We start from the raw sequence: 20,676 nt of genomic DNA on the forward strand, positions 1-20,676 counted from the left end.
ACAAGACAGACCGACCCCCAAGACAACACAGACACAGACAAGACGAGACAGACAGACCAACAAGACAACACAGACACAGACAAGACGAGACAGACCAACAAGACAACACAGACACAGACAAGACGAGACAGCACAGACACTGACAAGACGAGACAGCACAGACCAACAAGACAACACAGACACAGACAAGACGAGACAGACCGACCCCCAAGACAACACAGACACAGACAAGACAAGACGAGACAGACCAACAAGACAACACAGACACAGACAAGACGAGACAGACAGACCAACAAGACAACACAGACACAGACAAGACGAGACAGACAGACCAACAAGACAAGACAGACACAGACAAGACGAGACAGCACAGACACTGACAAGACGAGACAGCACAGACCAACAAGACAACACAGACACAGACAAGACGAGACAGACCGACCCCCAAGACAACACAGACACAGACCACAGAGCGAAAGAGAGACAAGACAGACCGAAATGATCAAGCACTCACGTCGCCAGCTGCTTTGACAGAGACTCGTTCCCTCCGCACAGTTTCATCGCGCCGCACGTGCAGGTGTTGTCGTCACTGTCACCCGTGCTGCTCCAGAAACCCTGCTTCTCTCCAGACGCCGTCAGAAACCGCACGCCTTCCTCGATGAACTGACAGACCACACACACACACACACACACACACGCACACACACACACACACACACGCACACGCACGCACGCACACGCACACACACAGAATCAGAATTACTTTATTATGTAAGCAAAAGAGTCTCTCAAGGAGGCGTCACTGCGTTCGGACAAATCCATATACGCTACACCACATCTGCTAGGCAGACGCCTGACCAGCAGCACAACCCAACGCGCTTTGTCAGGCCTTGGGTGCATGCTTATTATAGGCCTTGAGAGACTCTTGCTGATATAATAAAGTAATTATGATTGTGTGTGTGTGTGTGTGTGTGTGTGTGCGTGTGTGTGTGTGGAGGGGGGGGATACGTGCGTGCGTGCGTGTGGCATGTGTGTGCGTGTGCGTTTTCACGCGTTTATCTTTTTTAACCACCTTTACCATCATCCCTTTGACTTCTGACACAACTCTGCAAAGCTTGCTTTTCCATTTGGGTATCTTTGGAAACCCCGCCGTTTAACCAGCCATATTCCGTTTGCGGGTGTAGGTTTGGAGAGGGAAGAGGGGGCATGGGTAGGCAAGTAGATAGGTACATAGGTAGGTAGGCAGGATTGGTAGGTAGACAGGCAGTTAGGGTAGATAGGTAGGTAGGCAGATAGATGTAAACGATAAGATAGGTTTGTTGATAGGTAGGTAGGCAAACAGGAAGGTATTTGTATTTGTATTTCTTTTTATCACATCAGATTTCTCTGTGTGAAATTCGGGCTGCTCTCCCCAGGGAGAGCGCGTCGCTACACAACAGCGCCACGCATTTTTTGTACTTTTTTCCTGCGTGCAGTTTTATTTGTTTTTCCTATGGAAGTGGATTTTTCTACAGAATTTTGCCAGGAACAACCCTTTTCTTGCCGTGGGTTCTTTTACATGCGCTAAGTGCATGCTGCACACGGGACCTCGGTTTATCGTCTCATCCGAATGACTAGCGTCCAGACCACCACTCAAGGTCTAGTGGAGGGGGAGAAAATATCGGCGGCTGAGCCCTAATTCGAACCAGCGTGCTCAGATTCTCTCGCTTCCAAAGCGGACTCGTTACCTCTAGGCCGTCACTCCACCAGGGAGGGAAGGTAGGTAGGTAAGCAGGTAGGTAAGTAGATAGGTAGGTAGGTAGGTAGGCTAAGAAGGGTAGGTAAGTTGGTAGGTAGGCAGATAGATAAGTAGATAGGTAGCTAGTTAGCTAAGTACGTACGTAGATAGGTATAGGTAGGTAGGCTAAGAAGGGTAGGTAAGTTGGTAGGTAGGCAGATAGATAAGTAGATAGGTAGCTAGTTAGCTAAGTACGTACGTAGATAGGTATGTGGGTAAATAGGTGGGTAGGGTAGGCAGACCATTAGGGTAGGGATGGTATAGGTAGTATAGGTAGGTAGACCGGTAGGGTAGGGTAGGTAGGCAGACCAGTAGTCCTAACTTACCGAAGCGGCGAAGCAGTCGACCTTGACGGGCTGGTAGCAGTTGGTGGACACGGACATGAGAGCGGTCAGCTGTTCCTCGGAGGGTCCCCGATAACTCACTCTCACGTCCTGATCCTCCACCGGCTCGTCCTCTGTGGGCTCTGGCCTCACCTTTGTCACAGCTGTACAGCACCGCACGACACGTCACCACGCCACACACACACACACACACACACCAATATCTATATAAAAAAAAGATCAGGATGACAGTGACGACAGTGAGAATGATGATGTGAGTTCAGTTTCTATCACACGCAAATATATATATATATATATATATATAATTAAAGAGAGACTGCTGACATTCTCCTTGGAAGCTTTTTTGTTTTTGTTTTCTGAGAGAGAGACAAAAAAAGTGAGAGGAAGAGCATTCCAGACAGGAGGTCCTTGATAATGAAAGGCCCTGCTGAGAGAACACAAAGAAAGAAAAGAAAGAAGGAAGGAAGAAAGAAAGAAAGGAAGGAAGAATAGCACTAACGATTGCCGGGGTTAGTGGTGAAGTCGCAGTAGACAAGGAAGGGGCGAACGTTGTCTGGGTCAGGGCTGATGAGGTACTCCCCGTTGGACGTGTAGTTGATTCCGTACCGGGCGATCCACGAATAGGCCTCCACGCAGTCTTTGGGGATGTCTGTTCGGAACAAACTTCACTCAATAGAAACACCATAGCAGCTATACAAGTTATGACAGCACGACAAACTTCACTCAATAGAAACACCATAGCAGCTATACAACAATATGACAGCACGACAAACTTCACTCAATAGAAATACCATCGCAGCTATACAACAAGTTATGACAGCACGACAAACTTCACTCAATAGATACACCATTGCAGTTATACAACAATTTATGACAGCACGACAACCTTCACTCAATAGATACACCATCACAGCTATACAATTTATGACAGCACGACAAACTTCACTCAACAGAAACACCATCATAGCTATACAAGTTATGACAGCACGACAAACTTCACTCAATAGAAACACCATCGTAGCTGTACAACAATTTATGACAGCACGACAAACGTCACTCAATAGATACACCATCGCAGCTATACAAGTTATGACAACACGACAAACTTCACTCAATAGAAACAGCATCGCAGCTACACAAACTATGACAGCACGACAAACGTCACTCAATAGAAACACCATCGCAACTATACAACAATCTATGACAGCACGACAAACTTCACTCAATGGATACACCATCGTAGCTATACAAATTATGACAGCACGACAAACTTCACTCAATAGAAACACCATCGCAGCTATACAAATTATGACAGCACGGCAAACTTCACTCAATGGATACACCATCGTAGCTATACAAGTTATGACAGCACGACAAACTTCACTCAATGGATATACCATCGCAGCTATACAAGTTATGACAGCACGACAAACTTCACTCAATAGAAACACCATCGTAGCAATACAACAAGTTATGACAGCACGACAAACGTCACTCAACAGAAACACCATGGCAACTATACAACAATCTATGACAGCACGACAAACTTCACTCAATAGATACACCATCGCAGCTATACAAGTTATGACAGCACGACAAACTTCACTCAATAGAAACACCATCGCAGCTATACAACAATCTATGACAGCACGACAAACTTCACTCAATAGATACACCATCGCAGCTATACAAGTTATGACAACACGACAAACTTCACTCAATGGATACACCATCGTAGCTATACAAGATATGACAGCACGACAAACTTCACTCAATGGATACACCATCGTAGCTATACAAAATATGACAGCACGACAAACTTCACTCAATAGATACACCATCGTAGCTATACAAGTTATGACAGCAGGACAAACTTCACTCAATAGATACACCATCGTAGCTACACAAACTATGACAGCATGACAAACTTAACTCAATAGAAACACCATCGTAGCTACACAAACTATGACAGCATGACAAACTTCACTCAATAGAAACACCATCGTAGCTACACAAACTATGACAGCATGACAAACTTCACTCAATGGATACACCATCGTAGCTATACAAATTATGACAGCACGACAAACTTCACTCAATAGATACACCATCGTAGCTATACAAATTATGACAGCACGACAAACTTCACTCAATGGATACACCATCGTAGCTATACAAAATATGACAGCACGACAAACTTCACTCAATAGATACACCATAGCAGCTATACAAGTTGTGACAGCACGACAAACTTCACTCAATAGAAACACCATCGTAGCTACACAAGTTGTGACAGCACGACAAACTTCATTCAATCCAAGGCGCGTCGCAAGCAAAATGGCGACAATTTTAAGTGAGTTCTGTTCACACATGTCTCTTTGTGAAGGTCAAGGTATTCGTGTCAGGGTAGTGTGTCTCATCAGGGCCGTAACTCTCCGCTTTCACGTGTTCACGTTGAGCTGTGCAAGTTGTCAAATGATGTGTCCACCTGCAAGTCTTCTTCGTTTCGCAGATTATGATTTTTGTAGCCTACATTTTTGTCTTGTTAAACCTTATATTGCCTTGCTTGTTCAGAATCTATAAATACGACTCACTTTGTTGAAAAAAAAAAAAAGAGCTGCATAGTTTAAAAAATCAATTGAGGCTAAAACAAAAATCATCAGTAATACACTGATTTAGCAATTCTTTAAAAAGAATGTGAAGACATCCGTCACATATCTAATTATGTCCGTATTGTCTCAAGAAATTTTTATTTATTTACTTATTTATTTATGTATTTATTAAGATGTTTTACTATAGCGCATATTCTTGAAGCTCTATGCATTTTACAATATCATGTCATTGCTAACATTGCATATTTCCATGACACTTTTCATTTCTCTTTTCCTGTCTATTTCCAGGTAACCCTGTATAACGACCACAGCAGAAAGATGTTGATGAATGAATTTAAGATTTGTGGAATGGATGGGTGAGAGATGTGGAATTAAAAAACTGTTGAAAAAAAAACAACTTCACTCAAAAGATACACCATCGCAGCTATACAACAATTCATGACAGCACGACAAACTTCACTCAATAGATATATTCTGTTCTATTCTATCCTGTTCTATTCTGCGCTATCCTATTCTATTCTATTCTATTCCCATACACAACTCATCCACGGAGGTCGGTGCGCAGCGCAGCTCCGTGACGCTGACGCTTTTATTCTATCCTATTCTATTAAATTCTATTCTATCCCATCCTATCCAATTCTATTCTATCCCCACCCACACAACTCACCTACGGGGGTCGGGGCGCAGCGCAGGTCCGTCACGCTAACCGTCCCGGTCCCGCCCTTAGCCACGCTGGCGTTGAAGCCGGAGATGGGCAGGACGTCCTTGTCGGTGACGAACCCTTGGTCCACCATGGACCCCTTGCCGTCGCAGTTGCACGAGAGGCCCTCAGCCTGGCACGTGCCCAGCATGCCGCACGCGCAGCCCATGACGGAGGAGTCGTCGGCCGAGCCGAAGCTGCTGACTCTCTGGCCCGCGTGGTCCAGCAGAAAGCTCGTGCCGTCCAGAGGGGTCTCCTCACACTCGTACTTCACTCCCTGTTTTTGTGTGTGCAGAAAACCGAAGGAGGCGAGAGTTATTTCGAATCTTCATCTAGCTATATTACTTACATTTATCATGGTTTTTCCATTGGGCCAACAGCAAAGTGAGAGCTGTATATCAATGGTTTCTCCACTGCAATTGGAAGTCATTGACAGATTAGTCTTTTGTGAAGGACTATGGCTCTCAAACCAGAAGGAAAGACTGCACAAACTCTTAGTGCTGCAGCCTTGCGGGCTAATTGGTGTTTTAGGAACCACCCCAACGCTGACTGTCCCAAAACCTTAGCTGAGAGAGTGGGGCTGCAACGTGGGTAAGACAATCTCCTCTATAATCAAATTCTAGCCCAGATAGTCGGGACAGCAGTTGCCTCCTCAGCTGTTCTGATGGTCATAGTAGGATACGCCTATCGCGCGCGCACACACACACACACACACACACACACATATATATATATATATGTGTGTGTGTGTGTGTGTGTGTGTGTGTGTGTGTGTGTGTGTGTGTGTGTGTGTGTGTGTGTGTGTGTTCTTATCTCTCGACTGACGGGCGCGCAACAGCCGAGTGATTAAAGCGTTGGACTTTCAATCTGAGGGTCCTGGCTTCGAATCTGTCACGGTGCCTGGAGGGTAAAATGGTGGAGATTTGTACGACCTCCCAGGTCAACAGACGTGAACACCTGCTAGTGCCTGAACCCAACTTCTTGTGGATGCGCATGCAGAGGAACAAATACGCACGTTAAAGATCCCGTGCTCCGCGTCAACGTTCGGTGGGTTGTGAAAATAAAAACATACTCGGCATGCACTCCCCCGAAAACGGCGTATGACTGTCTAAATGCGGGGATAAAAGCGGTCATACACGTTAAAGTCCAGTCGTGAATATGTACGAGTGAACGTGAGTCGTAACCCACGAAAAAAAAACAACAAAAACAAAAACGAATGGTACCTATATAGTTACTTGGATGTGTGGGCCCTTGTACTGTGAACGGCGTCATCCCTATTAGCCTGTCCCCGATTTCTCTCTTGTCCTACTTGTTGTTACTGTCAGGCACGAATGACACGTGAGCAATGAAGGCGTTGCCTCTTGCTTTTCACATGGATGTTCATTGCTAGTTCTCTGGGCCCCTGTAGACCGCATCTTAAATTCACATCATCATCATCATTATTATTGTTGTTGTTATCATTATTTTCATTATCATTGTAATCACCATCATCATAATCATCATCATTATTATTATTATTATTATTATCATCATCATCATCGTCATTATTATTATCATTATCATCATCATCATCAATATTATTGTTGTTGTCGTCGTCGTCGTCGTGTCGCGATCCTTCTCCTCCTCCTCATCATCATCATTTCAAAAGCAGAGATCTCCAAACCCCCTGCAACACCCGCACCCTCCAAAGGAAACAATAGACGGATGGATAGATAGACAGACAGATAGATATATCCGTGGTTCACCACCAACCCCTCCCCCTGGCCCCCAACCCACCTGCCAGCAGAACTCAGAGTTCTGCACCAGGGAATGGAGCTGTTCAGGAGTGGCAGTGGGGTACTTGTTGGAAAAGCTGAAGTCCTCTCCATTCACACCCCCGTCGCCTCCCACCCCATCTTCCACCCACTCTGGGTCGGAGGTCACCTGCGTCAAATCAAGTCGGCTCCAGTCAAATCAGTGTCATTGACAGATTAGCGGACACCCAGGAAGCCCGGGAGTTTGGGGTGTGGCGGTGGAGGGTGGGGGGATGGGGTTCGTTTCAAGCGTAGGTATATGCGTGTACCCACCTCAGATTAAACTTTAACATACCATACCACACCATATCATACCACAGCAAGCCATACCATACAACACCATAACACAGCACACCACACCATACCAAACCAAAACACATCAAAGCTATATTGACAGCCCACCTGAAGTCAAGGGCTAAAGTTCCTATAGCTTTGTACGGCCATCGGGGCAGTGATTTCATATCCACTGTGTCCAGAGCTCGGCATAGGGAGGCGGGGCCCAATCCTCTCCTTCCGCCACTTTAACCTTCCCCAACCCAAGTCAGGTTAACCCATTCACACCTAGGTGCAGTGAGGAAAATCAGCGTGAAGTGCCTTCTCCCAAGGACACAACACTATGCAGTTGAAAGGCTCGAACCCTGATCAGCGGTGATCACTGGATCAGAAGTTCAACGCCTTACCGACCTGGCCATGGCGTCTCTCTTGGTTTAAGATTTTAGTGAAATGATCTGGAAGAAATAGTAGGCATTTATGAAACGAAAAGTCCCTTAAACATTCTGTATTTTCTATGCAGCTGGTTCCCATGGTAATGAGATGAACAGACAAACGTGAAATTTGCTTTATTTGTAATTTGAAAAGGAATAGATCTATAATGTTTCTTTTCTTTTTTTTCTTTTTTTTACATTTTCATTTATTTTCTTCTCGTTAATTTTTTTTTCCAGCTTGACAAGTTTGGATATACTGATCATACAACGTTTTCTTTATTGGTTATTTGAAGGAGGAATAAGTCTGGACCTCTCTCTCTCTCTCTCTCTCAAATTATTATCATTATTAATAATAATAATATTATTATCATTATTATTATCCTCATTTCAATCTTTGTCCAGTTTCTCGTTTTCAGCATGCCAATTCTTGATGTACTAACCATGCAACCTTTGTTTTATTTGTTATTTGAAAGAGGTGTATAAGACCAGAATATTCTCTCTCTGTTTCTCTTTTCTTTTCTTTCCTTTTATTCTTTTTTTTGTTTTGTTCTGTTGTTTGTTTGGGGTTTTTTTGTTTGGTTTTTTTTTGTTAGCTTGCCATTTGTGGATATACTGGTCATTGCTTCATTTACTTGAAACCAACGCATTGGCTTTATGCGAAAGTCAGCAGACATCTGCTCCTTTTGTTTTTTTCTAAGCAGATGAGGTCTAGCGTATGCGCATAAAGAACTAGTCTGTACGCTTTGCCTTGTCGCCTCATTGAAACTGAAACTAAAAGTATTAATTTGAAAGACAAATAGGTCCAGAAAGATCTCTCTCTCTCTCTCTCTCTCTCTCTCTCTCTCTCTCTCTCTCTCTCTCTTGTACTTGTTTGTGTTGCTCAGCTTGCCAGTTCTGCACATACTGATACTCAATACACCATTTACAGGACATTACGACAAGAAGGAATTATCATTTGCAAGAGTGATGTCCCTTACATCATCTGCAGCCAAAAGGTCGAAGGACATTCATGTATGGATAGTACTCTCTCTCTCTCTGGGTTTTGTTGTTGTTGTTGTTGTTGTTTTTTGTTTGTTTGTTTGTTTTGTTTTGTTGTTGTTTTGTTTTGTTTTTGTTTTTTTGTTGTTGTTTTAGGGAGGGGTTGTGGGTTTTTTGGTTTTTTGTTGTTTGTTGTTGTTGTTTTTTTTACCTTGGTGACTCCGACGTTCTCGTTGAACTCGCAGAGCACCTGGAAAGGCTTGACACGCCCTGGGCCGTCAGGGTCGATGAGGTACGTCCCGTCGAACAGAAGGTCGCTTTCTATCTTGTCACTCTTGCGGATGGCCTCGCAGTCCTTCTCCACGTCTGTACGGATACAGGGCACACGGACACTTTATTACCTCCATCAGAGAAAACACAAGGTACTAGAATACTTCATCATCATCATCATCATCATCGTCATTGTTGTTGTCGTCACCACCACCATCATCATCAAAATGAATCTATATTCAAACCGGCCACATTTGTCATTGTTATCAACTAAAGAATTGAGCTATCCTGCTACAAGCCACCCCATCATCATCATCGTCATCGTCATTGTCGTCATCATCACCATCATTATCGTCATCCTCATCATCCATATCATCACTGTCATCATGTTAAAAGCTATCCTACACGCCTTAGGAAGCACTAAAGGTAAATAAATACTTTTTTTAAGAACTTCGTAATCACTTCGTAAACTCCACGGATAAAAACAACAACAAACTGAAATGCACTTAAAATGTACAAGGATGTATAACTTCTCCTCCTCCTCCTCCTCCTTCTTAGTAGTTGTAGTAGTAGTAGTAGTAGTAGTAGTAGTAGTAGTAGTAGTATCGTCATCATCAAACATTTTTTCATCATCATCATAATCGACGTCATGATCATCATCACCAACATCAACACTGTCATCATCGTCGTCGTCGTTGTCGTCATTTTTTTGTTTTCAAACAGAAAACCGGTTGCTTCATGTCCCGTCGCGACGGCGGGAGGATAGGGGGGAGGGGGGAGGGAGGGTGGGGGGGGGGGCATGACTCACAAGCACAGGCGGTGTCCGTGACGGCGATGGTGGCTTTGGTGTCTTGGGGCAACCTGATCTTGGTGAGAGGCAGCTTGTCCTTGTTCGTGACCACGATCCTCTTGGGGCTGGTGCTGCACTTCTGGCACGCCCCCTTGTACACGTCCTTACTGCATATCGCGCCCAGCTCTGTGGCAGGCAGGAACAGAAGAACAAAGAAGGATGTATGAAGGTTCTGCCGAAAGAAACGTTTCGTCTTTTGTATATGTGTGTGTGTGGGGGGGGGGGGGAGTGTGTGTGTGTGTGTGGGGGGGGGAGTGTGTGTATGTGTGGGGGGGGGGGGAGTGTGTGTATGTGTGTGTGTGTGGGGGGGGAGTGTGTGTATGTGTGTGGGGGGGGGAGTGTGTGTGTGTGTGTGTGTGTGTGTGTGTGTGTGTGTGTGTGTGTTGTTGTTGTTGTTGTTGTTGTTGTTGTTGTTGTTTTTGTTTTTGTTGTTGCACATGTTGTTCTTACTTCTTCTTCTTCTTCTTCTTTCCCCCTTTTTTCCTGTCCCTTTCCCCGCCTCGCCCCCCTCCCTCCTCCTCCTCCTCCTTCTCTCCTTTCACCACCACCACCACCACCATTCACTTAAAATGTACAAGGATATAACTTCTTCTTTTTCTTCTCCTCCTCCTCCCTCTTCTTCGTTTTCTCTGCCCCCCACCCTCCTCACCCTAGGCCCTCACCCCACATTTTCCCCCCCCCCCCCTCCAAAGAAACAAAACAAAACAAAACAAAACAACCTAACCGTCTCCGTCAATCTCCCTGATCTCACAGTCAGCCACTTCAGCCCCCTTCCTACCCAACTCCCACCACCCCTCCAACTTCCCCAACAAACCCCCCCCCACCTCCTTTCTCCTCCGCCTTCGTCAATCTCCCTGGTCTTATAGTCAGCCGTGGCCAACAAACTGTCCCTCCCCCCTCCACCTTCTTCCTTCCCCCTTCCTCCTCCCTCTTCCTCCTTCTCCCGCCCCCTCCGCCCCCCCCCCCCCCCACCATATCTTCATTCCCCTAAAACTGACTGTCTTCGTCGATCTCCCTGGTCTCATAGTCAGCCGTGGCCAACAAACTCTCCCCCTCCCCCACCTACCTCCTCCCTCTTTCTCCTCTCCCTTCCTCCTCCTCCCCCCCCCCCACCCTCGCCCCGCCCCCACTTATCTTCCTTCCCCCAAAACTCACCGTCTTCGTCGATCTCCCTGGTTTCAAAGTCAGCCGTGGCCAACAAACTCTCCCTCCCCCCCCCCCCGCAGCCTTCCCCCTCCCCCTTCCTCCTCCCCCTTCCTCCTTCCTCCTCCCCCTTCCTCCTCTCTCCCCCCCCCCCCCCGCGCCCCCTCCCCCCCCCCTCCCACCTTCCCACATACATATCTTCCTTCCCCCAAAACTGACCGTCTTCGTCGATCTCCCGGGTCTCATAGTCAGCAGAGGTCAGATGCTCGCCGGCGGAGAAGAGGCCGTAGCCGCCGGAGAGGTCCGGCACAGAGTCCGCACAGAAGAGGTACAGGTCCTGGGTGCAGTAGTTGGTGTCCTCCATGGTGTCTTTGACGTCGGCGATGTCGAAGCCTGTGTAGACGATGGTGATGTTGTCCGGCACTCCTGGCTCGTCTGGCTCGAAGACCGGATCCTGGGCCCGGATGATCTGGGGGGGGGGGGGGGGAGAGTTGTTGTTGCGGTTTGTTGTTGTTGCTGTGTTATTGTTGTTGAATTTGTTGTTGTTGCTGCTGCTGCTGTTCTTTTGTTGTTATTGTTGCTGTGTTATTGTTGTTGAATTTGTTGTTGTTTGTTGTTGTGGTTGTTGGTGTTGTTGTGGTAGTGGTGGTGGTGGTGTATTGTTGTTTATTGTTGTGGTGGTTGTTGCTGTTGTTGTGGGTGTTGGTGTTGTTGTGGTAGTGGTGGTGGTGGTGTATTGTTGTTTATTGTTGTGGTGGTTGTTGCTGTTGTTGTGGGTGTTACTGCTGTGGTTGTTGCTGTTGTTTTTGTTGTTGCTGTTGCTATTGTTGTTGTGATGGTGCTGCTGTTATTGTTGCTTTGTTGCTGTTGTCGTTACTGATGTTGTTGTTTTTGAATTTGTTGTTGCTGTTGTTTCTCTTCTTGTTGTCGTTGTTGCTGTTGTTTATCTTGTTGTTGTTGCTGTTGTTTCTCTTGTTGTCGTTGTTGCTGTTGTTGCTGTTGTCAATAAAGGTGTCATCTGAGAAACCCATTCCACAAGTGAGCACCTTTTCGAACAAGTACCACCTGTCTGTTTAAATCGTATTTATATGTCAACTTCCTTTATTGCATCAACATTTGATTTTTCTAATAAAAAAAATTAATAAATTTTGATGTGCGAAAAGTTTAATATTGTTGAAACAGAGAAGAAGAAGAAGAAGGGAGGAGGAAAAGGAGGAGAAGGTGGAGAGGGAGGAGGAAGAGAAGAAGAAGAAGGTGGGGGGAGGAGGAAGAGAAGAAGAAGACAAAGGAGAGAAGAAGAAGGTGGTGGTGGAAGAGGAGGAGGAAGAGAAGAAGAAGACGAAGAAGAAGAAGAGAAGAAGGTGGATGAGGAGGAGAAGAAGAAGGGGGGGAGGAAGAGGAGAAGAAGAAGAACAACAAGAACAAGAAGAAGGTAGAGGAGGGGGAGGAAGAACCAAAGAAGAAGCAGACGAACAACAACAGCAACAACAACGAAACCACGACGATGACGAACGACGACAAAGACGACGAACACTTCTCCCACGCACGCACGCGCGCACTCACGTACCATCTCGCCGTAACCCGGGGTGGGGTAGAACCTGCAGCCGACGATGATGGGTTTGCCTTCGCCGTCATACCACATATCCTTCTCCAGGGTCTCCTTGATGAAGTTGAACTGCTCCTCCTGGCGGTACTTCTTGCAGTTCTTCTTCAGACCTGCAGCACATGCACCACTAACATCGGTATAAAATCAAATACATGAATGAATAGATAAGTAAATAAATAAATAAAATATAGATAAATAAATGAATGAATATTGAATAAATAAATAAATAGATAATGGATAACAAAATGGAGAGGAAATAGGAGGATGGAGGCCGTACAAAAAAAATAATAAAAAAGAATTTTTTTTAAAAAGGATAAATATACGACAAAACCAACCAACCACACACACACACACACACACACACACACACACACACACACACACACACACACACACACACTCCCCCTTCTTCTTCAAATACAAATGCAATACAAATACAGATACAACACAATACAATGCAAATATAAATATACTACCAATACAATACAATGCAATACCGATACAGATACAATATTAATACAACACAAATGCAATGCAATGCAAATACAATAAAAATGCAATATATATATATATATATATATATATATATATATATATATATATATATATATATATATATATATATACATGCAATTCAATACAATACAAATACAACACAATACAATACAAATACAATACAATTTCAATACCAATACAAATATAATACAATACAAATACCATACAATTCCAATATAATCCAAGACTAATACAAATATAATACAATACAAGACAATACCAATACAATACCAATACAAATACACACAAAAAGCTGCAGGTTTTGCTCACCTGGACGCCTTCCACACCTGAGTTCAGAGGCATCAAAGCGGATGTACCTGGAAGTTGGGATTCCGGCCCCCTTTCCTTCAATGTCATGAAGCTCCATACACACCTGGACACGCGCATTTCGGTATATCATTGTGATGATGATGATGATGATCACAGACATAATGATAATAATGACAATAACAATGTTCGTAATAGTAATAATAATGATAATGGTAATAACGATAATTATCAGCATCAACATAATAATGATAGAAAGGATAATCATCATCACCATTATCATAATCATCATCATAATCATCATAAGACCATAATCATAACAATCATAATCATCTTCAACGAATCTGTTTAAAAAAAAAAGATAATCCAAGCATGACTGTAGAGGTTACTGAAAGGGGAACCATCCCCACCGTGAATATGACTAGTTAACCACCCCACCACCACCACCCCGCCACACCCCCAATAATACAACAACAAAAGACAAAAACCAAAACCAGCCGACCTGACAAATGGGCAGTCGCTCGTTATCGACGATGTAGTTGACGTCCTCGGTCTCAATGTCGCCGCTCGTGTCGCAGTTGCACTGGGCAGTCGGTCCCCCGTCGCACGTGCCGCTAGCTCCGCACGCGCACGTGGACTCCACTTCGGCGGCAACGAACTCTGCGATGATGATGATGATGATGATGATGATGATTATCACGAAGATAACTGATGATGATGATGATGATGGTGTGGTTACTTATATAGCGCCTTTCCTCCCTCGGTTGGAGACAAACCTCTAAGCGCTTAACAAACGGATCGTTCTATAACGATGATATGGATACTTTTATCCCCCCTCGGTCGCACACCAAACTCTTAGCGCTTCACAAACACGGAGTCGTTTGCACAACACGCTGCCTTACCCGTGGAAGAGCCGACTGACGACTGCCATTGCGGGGCGCTCATCATTCGTTTCCTGCGATACTCTGCACCAGGCTGACGTTTTATTCTCTATGAGGGTGACGTTCTGTACAGGTCTGAAGTTCAGTACCTGGGTGACATTCTGTGATGTTCTGTACCGAGGTGATATTCTGTGCCGGTTAGGGTCCAGAATGTGACCACGCAATGAAGGATTGATTACCATGTTACGTTCTGTGCCGAACCGGGGATTACTGGTGCTCACAGCGTTGGAAAAGGTCCGTGTGTGCCATCATCATCATCAACATCATCAACATCAATATCACATTCACCATCATCATCACCACCGTCATCATCATCATCATCATCATCACTACCACCACCACCATCACCATTATCAACATTATCACCATGATAATAGCCATCATCATCATTATCATCATCTTGATCACTATCATCATCACTATCCTCCTCCTCCTCATCATCATCATCACCATCAGCGTCATCATCATTGTCACCGTCGTCGTCGTCATCATCATCATCACCAAAACAATCATCATCATCATCACCACCATTATCATCATCATCATCACCATTATCATCATCATCACCATTATCATCATCACCACCATCATCATCACCACCACCACCACCATCATCATCATCATCACCACCATCATCACCATCACAATCATCATTATCATCATCACCACCATCATCATCACCATCACAATCATCATCATCTCCACCACCACCATCATCATCACCATCGCCACCGTGATCACCAGCACCACCACCACCACCATGTTCACCATCATCACCACCACCATGATCACCACCATGATCATCATCACCATCACCATCAGCGGCAGCAACAACAACAACAACAACAGCAGCAGCAGCATCACCACCACCACCACTATCATCACCATCACCACTATACCATTATTATCATCATCATCCTCATCATCACCACCTCCACCATCAACACCCTCCTCCTCCTCCCCCTCCATCGCATCATCATCATCATCATCATCATCATCATCATGCCCATGGCTGTACTAACTGGTGAACTGTGTTCCGCCGCAGTTTCTGTAGGAGACCATGCCGGTGCCGACAGCGTTGGAGCACGTCAGCCTCAGCCTCTGGGCGCACTTCCTGGCAGTGCCCATCAACGCCTGTGACCAGAGTGATACCACTGCTTCATCTGTCGCTTTTGAGAGGCATTCACCTCTCTCTGTCTCTGTCTCTCTCAAACAATTTCTACATGATGGGTACATTGTATTTGGTTTTGGTTTTTATCACAACAGATTTCTCTGTGTGAAATTCGGGCTGCTCTTCCCACGAAGAGCGCGTCGCTACACTACAGTGCCACCCTTTTTTTGTATTTTTTTTCCTGCATGCAGTTTTATTTGTTTTTCCTATCAAAGTAGATTTTTCTACAGAATTTTTTCCAGGAACAACGCTTTTACTGCCGTGGGTTCTTTTACATGCGCTAATTGCATGCTGAATACTGGACCTCGTTTTATCGTCTCATCCGAATGACAAGCGTCCAGACCACCACTCAAGGTCTAGTGGAGGGGGAGAAAACATCGGCGGCTGAGTGTGTGTGTGTGTGTGTGTGTGTGTGTGTGCGTGCGTGCGTGCGTGCGTGCATGCGTGCGTGCGTGCGTGTGTGTGTGTGCGTGTGTGTGTGTGTGTGTTTCAATAACAAACAAACAAACATTTCCATTTTCACCGTTTTCTCCCATCTGACCAAGAAGACAAAACTCACACACTGCACAACGTTCAGTACATACACGATTTCCTCATCAACCGCCCGTCGAAAACAAAGTATCTCGCACTACGTATTGCTTCAACGATGAACACTACAGGTGTGGTGACGTGACGCGCATATGGGTCAGTCCACACACTTTGACACCTCCATGAAAACTGAAACTGGGTGGACCTAATTATTATCGGTGTGTTTTCACACCATTCAAATGGGTTTATGGACTACTCCACACGATGACTAATTAGTTGTTCGCGGAGTCAGAGAACTTGTTAGCAATCAGTGAATCAGTCAAGTTGGTTGGCTGGCTGTCTGCCTGAGGCCGTATTCAAGAGAACATCGTGCCTGAGGGTAAATGTAGACCTGCGGGTAATCTGCCTGAGGCAAGGCAAACTGCCCGAGGGTAAGCAATATCCAGTATTCATGAACACAAGAGTCTACCCGCGTGTCCACAAACCCTGAAGGCAATGTACCCTTACTACCTGCCAAGGGTGACTGCCAAGCAGAGGTAAATATGGCGGATCCTTTTGCAGCATTTTTCTTTCTTTTTTTTCTTTTTTTTAAAGGGAAAACAAGCGTGCTTTGCGGATAGCACGTTTTGCAAACTCTCTCTACAATGTTCCAATCTGTGGTGCGATGAGAAGTGAAACTGAGAGCATGCAAAGACGGGAATCTTGAGATTTTTTTTTTTTTTAAAGACGATGGGTTAGCTGTCTGAGCGAACTGCTGTGTCTTGAATACGAAGATAACTTATCCTTCACGGTAAACTGTACCAGCGGGTTCCAGCCATGTCAAAGATAACTTGCCTGAAGGCAAAATGAATTTTGTCTTGAATACGGCCCCTGGTTGCCTGTCTGGCTGTCCCTAGTAAAAAGTCTGTAGAGAAAAATGTGATTGCAAAACAAATACACTTTCACAAAGAAAAGAAAGGGAGGTAATGCACTTGGGTGACGCGTTCTCCCCGGGGAGAGCAGCCCGAATTTCACACACAGAAACCGGCTGTGAGAAAGTACTACAACACAACACAACATGGTTTGATACAATACAAACAACACAAAACAACACAACACCATACAATGCAGTGCACTACAATACAGCACAACACAACTCAACACCCTGTACAGTACAATACATACAACACAACGCTATGGCAACACAACATAACACATCACAGTACAATGCGATACAATACAATACAGTACAGTACAGTGCAGAACAGTACAGTACAATACAATGCAGTACAATACAGTACAGTACAGCGCAGTACAATACAGTACAGTACAGCACAACACAACACACCACACCACCACAAAACAACACAACACATCACGACACACCACATCACACCAGACCAAAACCACAACACACCACACCTCAACACATCACACCAACACCACACCACACCATACCACTCCATGACACACCACACCACAATACAACACAACACACCATACCACACCATGACACACCACACCATACTGCAACACACCATACCACACTTCAACACATCACACCAAAACCACACCACACAACACCACACCACAACACACAACAACACAACACAACCATACCACTCCATGACACACCACACCACAATACAACACAACACACCATACCACACCATGACACACCACACCATACTGCAACACACCATACCACACTTCAACACATCACACCAAAACCACACCACACCACACCACACCACACCACAACAACACAACACAACCACAACTCCAGACTTTGCCCCACTGTGCAAATGCACGCACGTTAAAGTTCCTGTAATCCATGTCAGCGTTCGGTGTGTTATGGAAACAAGAATATACCCAGCACGCACACCCCCGAAAACGGAGTGTGGCTGCCTACATGGCGGGGGTAAAAACGGTCATGCACGTAAAAGCCCACTCGTGTACACACGAGAGAACGTGCGAGTTGCAGCCCACGAGCGAAGAAGAAGAAGAAAGAAGAGACACCACAGTTGTACTCACGTCCATCTGAGGAGCACCGATGCCTTCGCCAGTCTGATCATTGTAGGTCAGGTTCCAGCACACTTGGCCTGGGTTCTTCCTCCTGGGTTTCAATTTGATGAAAGGTTTGTCTGGCGACCAAAAATGATGACCATTTACCGCCAATACAAAATAAGATAAAATAAAATCTCCCCAAAAAAGCAAACTCGCACGCACTACCTCAAACACACACACACACACACACACACACACACACACTCTCTCTCTCTCTCTCTCTCTCTCTCTCTCATTCACACACACACACACACACACACACACACACACACACACACACACACACACACACACACACAAAGTGTGGCAGCCGCATAATACTCCCATACCTATACCATTATGGGAGACACAGAGACAAGCTTTTGATATAAACTACTGTGATCAGAAAATTGATGAAAATATAAATATCATGAAAGTGAATGCAAACACCCGTCTATATGAAAAGTATCAAAACCATTTTCAACTGTTTACAGACGGTTCAGTGACTGGAAATAAAACACGGGTGCAGCTTTTATAATTCCTGCGTTTAAAATTGAAAGGTCGTTTTATCTTGGAAGTAGGCTATCTACATCAACCGCTGAACTAGTGGCTATGATGCTTACGTCGGAATATCTGAAAAATCTCCCTGTAACTATATTCAGAGTAGTTTTATTGGTTGACTCAAAATCACTCCTACGTGCATTAGAATCGTTTGATATTAAAAAAACAAAAGAAAACAAAAACAAAAAAAACTCGACCTGATCCTGTTTTTGAATATGTTGTTTATTACACATTCTATCAGGCAAAGGAACAACCACAGAGTTTTGCTGGGTACCTTCTAATATTGGTTAAAAAAAAAAAGAAATAAATAAAATGGCCGACAGATAAAAGCAACAACAACAAAAAAAAGGGGGGGGGGGGTGCACAAAGAATAGAGATTTTTTTTAAAATAGTTATTCAACAATCAGTTTCAGAATGTTGCCGACTTCTCGAGTCTTCAATATGGAACAGATGTCAGGCTAGTGTTGATGACATGATTTTATACGCAAAGGAAAATGGGTTTTACAGCTGAAATTACCCAACACAAATGAAATGATAGATTTCCCATCGTACTATCAGAGACAGGTAACTTGTCTGATGTCTCGTGTAAGACTGGACGCTTTCAAGACAAAGTTTAGCAAAAACGTTTATTGTGTATGTAGTAAACAGATCACACGAAATCATATTTTGTTTCAGTGTCACATTATTGACAAAAAGTCATGTAAAGTTATAAAATTTTCAGAACAAAACATAAAAGAAATAATGTCCAACCAATTACCTTTGATTGAACTTCCTGAATTGTTGATTGAATTGTTCTTGTTAATCCTTTCTCTGTATATCCCCCCTTTAACCACAATCCTCGTACCCCCATCACACACACACACACACACACACACACACACACACACAATCCATCCCGCTCGAGGACGCATGCGCTCACAACCATACACACGCACATACATTTATGTTGACTGGGGCTGTCTTGTCATTTAAAGTTCTTGTTGTTGTCTCCTTGTTCCACCACCCCACCCACACCACCCACCCCACCCACTTTCCCCGTCCAGCAGAGAGAGGATTGCAAGATCAACTTCACTCCCTTTCTTCTCCTCCGGAAGTTCCTGTTTTGATTCCGGAACTTCCGGAGTGAAGGTGATTTTTATGCGCCTGTCCTGAGATCTAAAGCCCAGCGCTTAGCTTGTATCACAGATTGACACAGGCTTACAGTTGGGCCAGCAGCAAAGTGAGAGCTGTATGATCAATGGTTTCTCCACTGCAATGGGAAGTCATTTACAGCTTAGTCTTTTGTGAAGGACTATGACCATTTGGAGGCAAGATTGCATTGGGTCTTAGTGCTGCAGCCTTGGGGACTAGTTAGCCTTTGATGAACCACCCCAACGCCGAATTTCCTAAAAAACCTTTTGGCCGAGAGAGTGGGGTATGCACCGAGGGCAAGACACTCTCCACTGTAATCAAATTCTAGCCCGGACAGTCAGGACAGCAGATGCGCGGACACGACTGACTATCATACTAGGATTCTAGAAATGATGTTCATAGCATTTTCGAGAAAATGGTACGCATACATAAAAGTGATAGAAGGCAGTGGCGCATAGAATGTAACATGAAACGCTGTGCTATCTCGTAACAATAACACAGGGTCCACGACAGTAGTGTTGTATGTTTGATCGGTGTGGTTTGCTCGTTGTTATGTACCACATAGTGCACTTAATGCTGTATATACCTACTAGTGGAGGGATGGCCTAGAGGTAACGCGTCCGCCTAGGAATCGTGAGAATCGAGCGCACTGGTTCGAATCACGGCTCAGCCGCCGATATTTTCTCCCTCTCCACTAGACCTTGAGTGGTGGTCTGGACG

General features: G+C 44.8%; 1 protein-coding gene across 1 annotated transcript in view; it reads right to left on the reverse strand.

Moving 5' to 3' along the window:
- LOC143290413 (uncharacterized) overlaps nt 1-20,676 on the reverse strand; it is a 118,766-nt gene that overhangs the window by 51,073 nt on the left and 47,017 nt on the right. The window contains exons 22-34 of the mRNA XM_076599827.1: nt 18,253-18,362; nt 15,563-15,674; nt 14,102-14,259; nt 13,603-13,705; nt 12,739-12,887; nt 11,391-11,640; nt 9,987-10,154; nt 9,120-9,274; nt 7,210-7,356; nt 5,401-5,710; nt 2,621-2,770; nt 2,104-2,264; nt 515-663 (exon numbers count right to left, since the gene is read on the reverse strand). Of these exons, the coding sequence (XP_076455942.1) occupies nt 515-663; nt 2,104-2,264; nt 2,621-2,770; nt 5,401-5,710; nt 7,210-7,356; nt 9,120-9,274; nt 9,987-10,154; nt 11,391-11,640; nt 12,739-12,887; nt 13,603-13,705; nt 14,102-14,259; nt 15,563-15,674; nt 18,253-18,362 (2,122 nt within the window). The remainder of the gene's footprint in view (nt 1-514; nt 664-2,103; nt 2,265-2,620; nt 2,771-5,400; nt 5,711-7,209; nt 7,357-9,119; nt 9,275-9,986; nt 10,155-11,390; nt 11,641-12,738; nt 12,888-13,602; nt 13,706-14,101; nt 14,260-15,562; nt 15,675-18,252; nt 18,363-20,676) is intronic.

This window comes from Babylonia areolata, chromosome 15, assembly GCF_041734735.1.
Source record: "Babylonia areolata isolate BAREFJ2019XMU chromosome 15, ASM4173473v1, whole genome shotgun sequence".
Taxonomy (NCBI): domain Eukaryota; kingdom Metazoa; phylum Mollusca; class Gastropoda; order Neogastropoda; family Buccinidae; genus Babylonia; species Babylonia areolata.